Raw genomic sequence first — 13,909 nt, 5'->3', positions numbered from 1 at the left:
TAGAGAATTTACCCTAGAAATTTTACAATATATTTTTAACACTTAACCAAATAACTCATTTTAATTACCGTGGGGGAAAAAAATTCACAGTCTACTATAAAATTTTAAATTAATCTAATTACCAATGCATAGTAAGGTTAAAACCTGAAGTTATATATACATAAATATATATATATATATACATAATTCTTGAATATTATAATAAAATTACAGGTAAATTATTAAATTATTTTATAAAATTCGGCATTTTTTATAGTTTCATTCGTAATATTTTTTTTAATTACAATTTGATCTTAACATTTTAAATTTATTTAAAAAAACTTAGTTCCTACCCATTTTATAAAAAAAATAATTAGATTTTTTTAAAATTTTTAATTTTTTTTATAAAATAATTTATTTGCATAAAAGTTAATTTTTTATTTTCTTTATTTTTTAATTATTTAAAATTTTAAAACAAGCTTTTTCTTTTTGAAGTTTCTAAAGATAATTTAATTATTTTAGATTTTTTCCATTGAAAATTTGATGGAAACTCAATTTTTAAAATTAGTATATATATATATATATTTTACAATTTGGTCTTAGCATTTTAAATTTATTTTTTAAAAAAACTTAGTTTCTACCCATTTTTATAAAGAAAAAATTAAAAATAATTAGGTTATTTTTTAAAATTTTGATTTTTTTTTAAATAACTCATTTTGCATAGGCTATTTTTTTTTTGAAGTTTCTAAAGATAATTTAATTATTTTAGATTTTTTCCACTGAAAATTTGATGGAAACTCAAATTTTTTTTTAATATAATAAATATTAAATTTCAAGAATTAATTATGATTTGATGTAAAGTTAAATATAAATGTGGGTATTACACTGTTGTTTGTAGGGTTGCTAGCAATATAAGGTAACCCTTTTTTGCTTTGCCAGATCTGACATCATATAGATTGTGAACAAAAGGTTAATTCTTTTTGCTTTCAAGGGGGGGAAAAGAGAGATATAGTGGAGTCTATCATCTTCTAAATTCATCTATATCTATACATATATACATATCTATATATCTATGTATGTAAATTACTTAGCCAAAATGAAAGAGGGTTATTATGATTTTAGAATTAGCTAGAGAAATTACTCATGTTTAATAAGAAATTAGAGAGATTAATTAAATCTATATAAAATATAAGACATTGGGATTCATTATAGATTTGATTTGATAGTTCTGATACTTATATTAATTATATATATATATAAAACACACATGCCCTAAATTATATGAAATTGAAAATTTTCAAACCACCAAAAAAATTGATTTCAAAATATTAATGATGATTGGTTGAATTTTTAAGAGATATCATGTTTGCAGTACAGATTAAATATGTTGAACATGCAAGACTGATGTATTTATTTATATATATACATACTCTCTCTCTCTCTCTCTCACACACACAAAGACACACACACGTATGTATGTATGTATATATATGATAGTGTGGGTGAGATGAGGAGTTGCAGGTAGAAGTTTGACAGAATTTATGGGAAGATGTACTTTGTTAATGATGGAAAATACTACTCTTTAAGTATTTTACTTCTGGTAATATTAATCCTCATTTACTCTCCTACCTTTTATTCTATATATATATATATATATATACACCCACACACACACACGCACACACATATATAGATATTATATGTACTTAATCGTATTTTACACTAGTTTACTTTAATTAGTTTTTAGATAAAATAAACTCAAAATCAATACGACCCATTATTCAAAATTACATTATAATCAAATTTTAATTAATTATTTGCGAAAATTCACCAAACCCATGTGGAAATTCATAATAATATATACTATATGTATATATATATATATAATATAATTTAAAAGGTGGAGAGAAAATTAGGGTTGTGGGGCAGTGAAAATGGAGATGAGAGACGGAGCTGGAATTAAGGCAAAGGCAAAAGCCGACCACTACGTCCGCACACCAATGGATATGTTGGCCTACACTCAAAACTACTTAGCTTCACGTACCTTTAAATTTTGCCTTTTTTTAAAAAAATAATAATAATAATAAAATCCTCATTTTTTAAAATTAATTCCTTTATTATTATTTATTTTTTCAATATAATATATTATACTTGTAGAATTATGTACTTATATATATTTTTTCAAATATAAGTACGAATGTATTTTTTAAAAAATAATTTTTATTTTTGTTAAATACATAATGTCTATTTTCTTAAAGAATAAATGTTTTTATTAACGTAATAATAATATAAAAGTTAGATAATATATTAATTTGTAAATTTGAAACGGAGGGGTATTTTAGTAATTGAGTAAGAGCATGAGGTTGACGGGCAATCCGCGGTTACTGTTATAAAACGGACATTAACGGTTTCTACTTATACCCGTAATTCAGTAATTATATTATTAAATTAAAATATTAATTTTTTTTTTTTAAAAAAGAAAAATTTACTGTACTGTACGTAAATATATTATTTTATTATTTATTCTAAATTACCCTAAAAAGGACTGCACAGTCTTCGTCCTTCCACTTCCCACTACAGGTGATTTTATCTTCTTCCCCTTTTGCTTTATTTCTTCTTCATCATCTTCTTTTATTTTTCTTTTCCTCTTGATCTGTTTTTATATTACAGGAAAAATTAATTACAATCTCCACCCTCCGCCATTCACACGCTTTAGTCATCATCTTCTTCTTCCTCCTCTTTCTCTCTCTATAAAAAAACCAAAATCCAACCAGAGAGCTTCGTCAACTATGGCGGACAACAGCCCTTACTCAAATTTCTTAACAGGCTGGTTCAAGTTCAACCCTCTTCACCATTACCCATCTGCAAATCCTCCTCCTCATCCTCCTCCTCCTCCTCCTCCTTCTTCTTCTTCTTCTTCTTCCTCACACCCTCTTTACACCCACTTCTCTTACAACTTCCATCAACAACAACACCAGTACCCAAACCCACCGACGTCTCCTCCTCTGCGAGAAGCCCTACCTCTCTTGTCCTTAACCCCAACAAGGAAACAAAATCACGAGGAAGAAGAAGAAGAAGAAGATCAAGAAGTTCAAGAAGATGGAGAAGATCGTCTTCTATCTGCAACTACTACTACAACAACAACTACTCTTTTCTCATCAGCAAGTGAAGACGACGATGCTGCTGTTACAGTTGCACTGCATATAGGGTTACCAAGCCCTAGCGCGGCAGAGATGGCGTCGGTGTTATCTTCCTCATCGGAGATCAATACAGATAAAGAAAGAGATATTCATGGAGGCGATGAGTCTTCTGGGTACCCTATAAGCAGACTCAACAAGGGTCAGTATTGGATCCCTACTCCTTCTCAGATTCTTATTGGTCCTACACAGTTTTCTTGTCCTGTTTGCTGCAAGACCTTCAACAGATACAATAACATGCAGGTATATCATCACCTCTTCGGTTAATTTCATTTTTTATAGGTAATAATTTTATTATTATTATTATTATTATTACCCCAAAGCCAAAAGCCAGCTTCTTTAGTCTTTTTTTTTTTCTGGGCAAACTGATTTTCTTTCTTTCCCTTTTTCTGGTTTTGATTTCTACTAAAAAAGGAATTCATAACATGTGAATTTACAAATTCTGAGGCATTTTCTTCTCTTTGTCTGTGTTTTTCCTGATTTGGATCTTAAATTAGTCTCCTATGCTTGGATTCTAAGGGGAAAAAGAAAACAATCCATGACCCTAGCTAAGGGTAAAACATTACTCCATTTCAAATCTCTTCATCTATTTTTCCTTCTGGGTATATGTATATATATGTGTGTAAATATATTTTCATCGTCATCATCATCTTCTTCTTCTTCTGGGTTGGGGAGATTGTTGCATGTGACATATGGGTTTGGTGGTGTTGGATTAATAAATAAATCTAATTTCTGATCCAAACTGAGAGTGAGAGATATAAATAATACCTCTCCCTTTATGTGATTGAACAAGACGATCAATGTTCCTTATGTCTTTAGTACTTTGAAGTCTGTGCGCAATACACATTGGCAGACGTGTACAACTGAAAATTTTGCAGGTTTTTTTTTTTTCTTCTTTGCTTTTCAGAGATTCTGGACATGATTCAATCAAGAATACAAATTTATCTCATTGCCTGCAAACCAACTGTTCATACAACTCGTGGAAACCCCCCATTTCATACGATGTCTCATACAAATACATATACATATACGTATACATATATATATCAGCACACACATCCACCCCCATATTTATTCACTAGCTACCTTTTTCTTACAATTCGCATTTTTCTCGAATGTGAAGAAGGTCTTTGGAATTTCGTTTAACTGGATAATATATAGATGATTGTAAGACCAAGAAAGCAAGAAATTTCTTCTGGAAATTAAACAGCAAACATTCATTTGATCAAGAAAATAGATCTATATATATACATATACCAATATCCAATGACAGATTACATATTCTAATCGCCTTAGTGCTGTAAATTTCACACATTTGGTGTAAAAATACATATGTATGATATAATAAGAGTCTCTCGCTGGGACTTTAATTTATATATACATACATGTGCATAATATGAATCCACATGTTATTCATCACCTTTTTTCTGTTCAAGTTTTGTTGTGTTGATCGACTGATTGATCTCTAGTGTGACTGAAGTGTCTTTGTGTTCTATATATATACACACACACACACACACACATACACATATACATAACCTGTGATGATTAGAAAGCTAGGCACTTTATATATATTCATCTCCTTTTTTCTGTTTAAGTTTTGTTGTGTTGATCGACTGGTTGATCTCTAGTGTGATTGAACTGTGTTCGTGTTCTCTCTCTCTCTCTCTCTCTCCATATATTTACTTATACATGTACATATAGATGCATATGTGGGGACATGGATCTCAATACAGAAAAGGGCCGGAGTCATTACGAGGCACCCAGCCGACGGGTATGCTGCGGCTTCCATGCTACTGCTGTGCGCCAGGTTGCAGAAACAACATCGACCATCCTCGAGCCAAGCCTCTCAAAGATTTCAGAACTCTGCAAACCCATTACAAGAGAAAGCATGGAATCAAACCCTTCATGTGCAGAAAATGCGGCAAGGCTTTTGCGGTAAGGGGAGACTGGAGAACCCACGAGAAGAACTGTGGGAAGCTCTGGTATTGTATATGTGGGTCTGATTTCAAGCACAAGAGATCGCTTAAAGATCACATCAGAGCTTTCGGAAATGGCCATGGAGCTTATGGGATGGATGGGTTTGAGGAAGAAGATGACCCTGCTTCCGAAGTCGAACAAGATAATGACTCGTCCATGCAGTCAAAGTAGGTAGATTAATTGGATTAATTTAGCTAATTATATTCATGCATATATAATCTCTAGTTATAAGTACTGAGTACTAGTTGAAATCTTTTGGATTGATAGGCTGATTATGATGTTGATGATCGAGTTTTATTTCTTAATTAGTAAGAAAACATATAATTATGGATAGAGCCGGTCTTATAAGTAGTTGACTTTTGGTCCTTATTTACTAATCTCTTGTTTGATTTTTATTTCGATTTAAACATTTTGTATTATTGTTGTTTATTAGAAAAATTTAAAATTCTATGATATTAATTACTAATATAAATATATACATATAGTATCATTTTATATTTATTTATTATGTAATTAAGATATATATATATTTTATATATCTAGTAACTCATATCTATTCATTAGTATTAAAGATATATCCCAAAACACAATGCTTAGATGCTAGCTAGGCAAGCTCATTTATATCCAAATACACGTATGTATATGTTATGTATATCTATATATATATATGTGTGTGTGTGTGTGTGTGTGTGTGTGTGTGTGTGTACATAGGAGCTACCATAGTTGTGTGTGTGTGTGTATAATTACACCTTATTTTGAGGATAATTATGGTGATTCCTACCTATAGATATTGATACCTAATCCAACGCAAAAGACCTTTATTATGCAAATGATGAGTGAAGTTTTATATTCTCAAAAGAATAAGTAGTAATTACTACTTAATTAATAATTATTTTTTTCATAAGAAAAATGTATAAAATAAATTTATGAATATACCATTGTAATAAAAATGTATGTATGTATATATATATATGTATATAATAAGATAAATAATATTTGTGATGATAAAGCATGAAGAATCTTATACATATGTAATTATTAAAATGTGAAAGCCATTATAAATCCAAGTAATTAAGTGCACATGTGTTAACATAAGAAAAGAGTTTTAAAGGGAGGGGAATATCTTAAGAAGCACTTTTTTTAAGTTTTTATGGGGATGTTGGCTTTTAGCTTATAGCTTTAATAATTGAATTATTTCTTTTTCACTTTGAATAGATCTTCATCTTTGGGTGTTCACCAAATCTCTGCCTCCAACACTCATGATATACATACAATGAATTATATAAGTACTTGAGAATCATATATATATATATATAGATATAGATATATGGCTATGATCCCAACAAAAGAATCAAAAGAAATTAAAAGACAAAGCTCATGATCAATGAATATATATATATATATATAAGACAGGACAGATAATGTATATGTATACATAATAATTATATTCATTTTGTTGATGTGGGAATGAATTTGTAGATAGTTGTGAAATAGGCTTTTCATGCTGCAAATACATCAGCTTTTTGAAGGGTGCATATGATGCCCTTTTATTGCTTTGCTTAGTGGAGGGATGTTTGTTGATAGATGGAACATATACCATATGAAGAGATTCACTATAATTACTTGAACTAATTCAAACCAAATCATTAGCTTTTACCTTCTCACTATATTACATATATACCCACATGTTTGAATATTATATATATATATATATACACACAGACACACACACACTTACAATGCTAAAATGTATGCATATATGTATGAATTTCTATGTAACTCATAAATTTTGTTGCAAATAAAGTTTAAAACATTAACATGTTAAACTCTAAACCTACTGAATCAAATATTTGATACTTATGGTTTTAAATAAAATTATATGAAGTTAACCCATAAAGCTCTGTGCTAATGGGTGTGTGTGTGTATATATATATACATACATGTGTGTGTGTGTGTATGTATGTATGTAGTAGTGTTGATGAGAGATATAAATGTAGTGGATCTTGTTGGCAGCTTTGTTTTGGAGGGAGAAAGAAAGGGATGGGCTAAAAAACGAAGTGCTTAAATGTGGAGCCCCAAGTGGTTGGGGAAAATTGCAACATACACTGATGCCAACTACAGTACTACTACGCTTACTCTTCTCTCTCATCCATTCTACTGTTCATTGAAACGACGTCTCATGGACCCTTTGACCGCCTCCCAATCCCATTCTTCTTCTAATTACTCAAAACACTAACAGCAACTATACATACATAGATACATACATACATACATACATATATATATATACGTACATGCTCTTAAAACCCATCGAACAAAAGGTAAAATGTTTAGTTGGTTGACCGTGTGAGGGTTAGTCATCACAGACACACACACACACACACATATATATATATATATACATATACTTTCTACGATACATTATGAAACATCCATATATCATACGTAGATGTATACGAATAATGAGAAGTTGGGGTGAATTTATTTATGATGAACTAAGGTACCCTTTTGCTGGAGAGACCAGGCCTACCACCAAATTTACCCCTTTAATTTTGCCCTACTCTTCTTTCCCTTATGTTATCAAACCACTATATATATATATATATATATGTACCTACCCTTTTCACTGCATGGAGTTTTATACTACATCATGTATAAAATGCTAGGAATATTTAACACCTACCTACTTTTTCAACATTAATTTCCTACCTACGTATATAAACTTATTGCATTTATGTACTTTACATGCACACATATTAATATATATATGATACTCCAATATAAAAATCTCTGCAACATCTTAACTAAGTTTACTACACGAGATGAAATTTGGGAGTTAATTAATTTCGAGAGCAAACTTTTTAAAGGCAAGAACTTTGTATATGGGTCATGAGCTGCAGTTAATACCCGTATATAATTCATTATATAGAGTGTGTATATATATATATATATGTATGTATATATGAGAGGATCAAGAACGGGCTGCAGGGGTTAAACACAGTAGTACTCGGTATTCCATTACCTGCCTAAACAGTTGAACTCAGCCTTTTCCACTTAAAATCCCAAGGCTTCTTTCTTTAGTTTAATTCCTCCTCTTTTCACTTCAGATTAGTTATTACTATACATTATATATATATATATATATCTGTTCATTATATTTTTATAATATTTATATGCAGACATTATTTATATATACAGCTTTCCACGATCAATCTTGTGTTTATTGTAGACAAAACATATCTGACTGTAAGAGAGAATTTTAGTACATACATATATATATATTTTTTTTCTCTTCTCTGTTCATCTTCCAACACAGAGGAGACAGCTTTGTCTCCCTTGGCTCGAATCACTAGCTTTTCACGTACAACATATATGTGTATATATATAAATAATACATCCATGGCTTTTATACATACATACATACATACATACTGACATACATAGATACATACATAACCATTCTAGCATCTAAAGAAATTTTTTTTTTAATCAAAAACTATAACCATCTAATGTTTAAATTATATATTAATTGGTATATATATATATATATATTCTGAAAAGCAAGAAAAAAACTTTATTAATGTTAAAATTTCCAATTTTCATTAGAGAAAAGATTACTTCAATTAAAGGAATATATATGCCAAATAAGACCTAAGGGACAACAAGATGTTAAAGGAATAATATATATGTATACATACATTCAAGCAGACATATATATATATATATATAGAGAGAGACGTCATGATAATAAAAGCTAGCCAGCGAAGGACACTCAAAATTAATATCGGACACTTGTTTTTCAGTGAAATTATGACCATGCCATTACGTACCCCATTAAATTAAATTAAATTATTTAATAATAATATAATAATACTGTATAAATACATATAAATATTAAAATATCAATGATTCCATAAATATAAAACTAAAAAAATTTATATGTTTGAGGAATATAAATATAAAGTGTAAGGATGAGATTTTGAGGTAGGTGCTGAGACAACTTTGTTTCAGAGGTCCCGATTGACATAATCACACAGTTCCATCTGATGATACATCATTTGATAACACACACACACACACACATATATATATATATATATATACGTGTGTGTGTGTGTGTGTGTGTATGATGCAGATATACAACATTAAAATGCCTACACTGTATAGATATAATTATCTTTTTGTATGATGATGATGGTGATTATCCGTGTGCTCATATACATATAAATTTATGCTTTATTCATGATCCATTCTCTTCTGTTAAAGCTACGTGGCTTTATTATTGTGCATGGGGATTCTCTCCAAGTTGTAGGTATTGGGTATCTTTGCTTATACATATATATATATATAATATATATATACAACATATATATACACACACACACACATCATATGCCATAATTTCAGAGAGAGATTTAATACGACTAACTTTATGACATTGTTTTTATATTTTTTTTGACGCATAATCTATTAGTATTTTCTAATTTTTATTTTACATAAATTAATTTAAATTAAATCACCTAATAATATTAGAATTCGAATTTTAGGTTAATATTTGGTGAAGGTTCAATTTGAATATTTATTTTACATGATTGTATTTTTATATGTATTTTTATTTAAATATTATTTTATAATTAGTGTGTGTGTATATATATATATATAATTTAATTGATGAATATGTATTTTTTCTAGAAAAAAAAAAGGGAGATAACGAATTTTTTTAAGTCAAAAATTGATGTCAATTTCTGAAAATCAAATCAATTGACATATATATTTATATGGGTGTATATACACCTTTATGTTTTTTTCAAAAAAAAAAAAAATTTAAGGTCCAGCTATGGCTAGCTGAAAGAAGATCCTATACTTACATAAAGCGATATAATATAGATACAAACACACATATATATACATATATATATATATATATATATATACATACATACAAGTAAAGCTAGAGAGAAATGAACCCACATCCATAAGAAAGAACACTATATCATAATTAGGAGCAAAACCCACACGGACAACTCTCTAAAAAGTACTTCGCAGAGATTCCATGCAATTTTCAGCTTCCTAATTTCAATTAATTATTTAATTTTTTAAAATTAATTAATTATTTTTTATATTTTCTTCGTTGACGTCATAATTCTGTACCATGACGCACGTCTAATTATATTTATACGTATAATATTTTACTTGAAAATATATTATATACGCAATAACGTATAATTAATTTTAATTAAAAAATATTTTATAATCCCAAATTCGAATGGTTTTTCTTTAATTAATTTTAAAAAAAAAACAATGGGCCCGAACAAGTGGTTTGGATGGATGCTTTAGGGGCTGAGGCTGTGGGGCCCATTGGGCCCATGTTATAGCCTGTAGGGCCCACATTTTGTAAAATGAGAATTTCCCAATTTTAACTTTATTTTAAATCCAATTTACGAATTTTTTTTTTTATTTTTTTTTTCTTCAGAAGAAAATAAGTTGATCCAGGAACCTTTTCCTTTCAAAAAGAGCACTTTCACCAGCTTCCTAGAAGGATCATATCCTCATGTGCGCGTGTGTGTGTATATATATATATCTATACATATATATATATATTTATATGTGTGTGTGTGTGTGTGTGCGCGCGCGTATATATATATGTATAAATGAAAAGTAGAAAGGGAAAGGTGAAAGAAAAATTATAATAACTTACTACCCCCACAATAGATACTTTCTAATATTGACTTTTTAATTCTGACTCTTCTCCCTAAATACATGCAATAGCCAACATATGTATATACATATATATATATATACACACACACACACACACAATCATATAAGTTATGAATACGGTACGTGTTGACGATTACTATCTCATAATAATATTTGATTTAACGAGATTAAAACTTAATTTATTAATATTTTAGTAAATCGTGATAAGTTAATTTTATCCTAACTAATCATAACATGTGGAGTTACTAGCTTGTATATGTATATATAACATAAATGTTTATACGGGCATGTATATTTGTACAGATAGAATTCATCACTTTATAAATATATTATAGATTGGTGTTATCTCGTAATATTTAATTCAGCATGATTAAAACTTAATTTATTAATATATTAGTAAATCATGATAAATTGATTTTATTTTAACCAATTTTAAAAGGTGGAGTTACTAGCTTGTATATGCATATATAATGTAAAAGTCTGAAACTAAAAAAAATGATATATTATTTAAATACGAAAATGAATAATAAATAGAGTTTACACTTCTTACACAGTGAATTGGAATGCCCAATATAGTTACGAGAATATCTATTCTACATTAGTTCGTAAAAAAAGATAAACGATAATTAAAAATAAATAAATAAATATCCTAGAAGTTAACCTCATCTAGCACGTAAAGGGAGTTCGAGAGGTGAACTACTCACAACTCTCTCACTGATCGAGATCTGAATCTTGATATTCTTGATCTAAAATGGTTAATAAAAGGGTGAGCTACACTACTCCAGTAAGAATATCACATTAATCACTTATATGAAAAATCTAAAGTTAGTAGAAATTACAAAATAACTAATGAAGCTATTGATTTAAGTGAATACATTTAACTCTAAAACGTTTTATTTCATACTTGATATTATGAGTTTTTTTGAAAACAACATATGAAAATAAGAAACCAAGTGATATTTTAATTTAGTGCATAAAATAAGTAATTCTTCATTCTAACTTATTTACCAGGACCCCTGGGAGTTTATAGAGATATCCCCTTACTCGTGAACCTAATATTTAGATTGACAATTAACTCAGTCGTCCTAATACTCCATTTGGTAATGGACACCAAACATACCATCGTCTCGATACCCCGTTCAGTATGAAAGTGAACCATATCTCCTAAACCCTTCTGGTATGGGATTTTTCAGCCACATCCAATTTAGATAATGTTCACAATAAGATTTTCTATGTATCGAATCTGTCCATCCTTTCCCAGGATGCTTAATAAGTTTTAATATGTATATATTCTCATCATCCAAACAACTACCAATCGGATACCAACATTTTATTCCGTATTTATAGATTAACCTAAAAAGCATCTAAGTAAGCAAACATAGTTTATCATAATCGAGTAAGCAAATAACTAAATAAATAAATAAATAGTACATAAAAAATTAAATAAACCAGATAATCGAGGACACAATTCAAATTAACAATTTAATGCACATAATTCAATAGTAAATATTTTAAGCAATACAGGAGAAAATGATAGTAAATTAGAGCAATCGTATACTGATTGATTTCGACTCCACTAGCGACATGTAATTATTATTATGATTTTTTTTTATTTTCATAAAATATAAAATTATTAATTATTAAGTCTCAATTTACCGTAACAGAAAATATGGTGAAGGATCCTTATCAGGATCGGTGTTTCGAAATATTGTGCTACTCACTACGCCTCTTGGTGGGCCTCAAATTTTTGCTGCGGGAATTAAAATATTCATCATGTACCTAAAGATACCCCAAAATCTAAAATCGGCATTGAAAATCATTTCTGACCAATTTTAGGGTTCCGGCACGGCGACACCGCCATGCTCCAATGCCGGCTTCGCCACCCATGGCAGTAGTTTGCCTCGATCTGGCTAGTTTTAGCTGGATTTAGCTAGTTTTATACGTATCCTTACAAAAAAATACATTAAGAAGTCTCAGTTGGCCAGAAAAACTAAAAAACTAAACATACCGGTGGGGACTCTCTGAATGCAGTGGCTCCGCTGGTTCTCCTTCGCTAGGATTTCTTCTTTTGCTAATCTGCACAGAAAGAGACAGTAAACACAATGCTCAAAGAATCGTGTGAAACAAAAAATGAGAATGGGCTCATCAGAGGGGGTTTAGGATTTTGGCTGCCGTGACTCCGTCGGGCTTTGTCGACATTTTTCGGCTTACCCACCATTTCTTTTACTCGGATATGGCCAGAGAGAACCTCGGAATCGAATTTTGAGTGGGAAAGGAAAAAATTACCTTTTTTGGCGATCAATGGTGGCTCCGGTGCGGCGGTAGCCAGGGGCCGATCTTCTTCTCCAGCATCTGGTTCTTCTTCTTCAACGGGGACTGGTGGCTAGGTTAGGTTCTCCTGTGATGAGGAGTTTAAATAAAATTTCCTCTTCAATTTGAGCCGTCCGTTTGTGTTGACGTGAAACGAGGATGACCGATCCATCTCATCTGTCTGATCGGGTTTAAAGAGAGAACGCATCTGAACTATTCACTCGAGTGGAATGAGATCTGGATTGTCAGATTGTTAGGCACGCAGATCGCTCGCATGGCTTCCCGTGTGGTGCTAATGTCAGCAGGGAGTTACCACGCGACGTGCGTCGATTTGCCGAGGCTGCTGATTGGACCATCTCACTGAGAGAACTTTTTTTTATAATATTTTTTAACTTATTTTCTTTAATTTTTCTTTTAAAAATAATATTCGTATTTAAAATTATATTATTTTTTAAAAAATTATTTTTAATTTCGTTTATAATTTATTTTTTCTTAAAAATTTAATAAAACTAATTATTTAAAAAACATATAAATAAAATTAAAAAAAAATCACCTCAACCCAATTTTCCGACCTCAGTTATTATTACATAGAACACAAATGTGTATACGTGCATATATACCTATACATATATCCCTTGAACATATATATATATATATATATATATAGAGAGAGAGAGAGAGAGAGAGAGGGAGATGGAGATGGAGATGGTGGGAATAGGTAG

The 13,909-nt window shown here is 30.0% G+C and overlaps 1 protein-coding gene and 1 long non-coding RNA gene across 2 annotated transcripts; one reads left to right on the top strand and one right to left on the bottom strand.

Moving 5' to 3' along the window:
* The first annotated feature begins 2,579 nt into the window (after nucleotides 1-2,579).
* NTT (C2H2-type zinc finger family protein) lies at nucleotides 2,580-5,609 on the top strand. Its single transcript, XM_022038223.2, has 2 exons — nucleotides 2,580-3,419; nucleotides 4,881-5,609. The coding sequence occupies exons 1-2, from the start codon at nucleotides 2,769-2,771 to the stop codon at nucleotides 5,325-5,327; spliced, it is 1,098 nt and encodes a 365-aa protein (XP_021893915.2). The 5' UTR covers nucleotides 2,580-2,768; the 3' UTR covers nucleotides 5,328-5,609.
* Nucleotides 5,610-12,621: 7,012 nt separating this feature from the next.
* Nucleotides 12,622-13,526, bottom strand: LOC148252828 (uncharacterized). The gene is made up of 2 exons (XR_015813996.1): nucleotides 13,164-13,526; nucleotides 12,622-12,953 (listed from the first exon to the last, which is right to left on the bottom strand). It is a non-coding gene; the product is annotated as an uncharacterized LOC148252828 (long non-coding RNA).
* Between the last annotated feature and the right edge of the window lie 383 nt (nucleotides 13,527-13,909).

Source organism: Carica papaya, chromosome 8 (assembly GCF_054855325.1).
Source record: "Carica papaya isolate Zhongbai chromosome 8, ASM5485532v1, whole genome shotgun sequence".
NCBI classification, from domain to species: domain Eukaryota; kingdom Viridiplantae; phylum Streptophyta; class Magnoliopsida; order Brassicales; family Caricaceae; genus Carica; species Carica papaya.
This window is presented reverse-complemented; position numbering and strand designations above follow the sequence as displayed.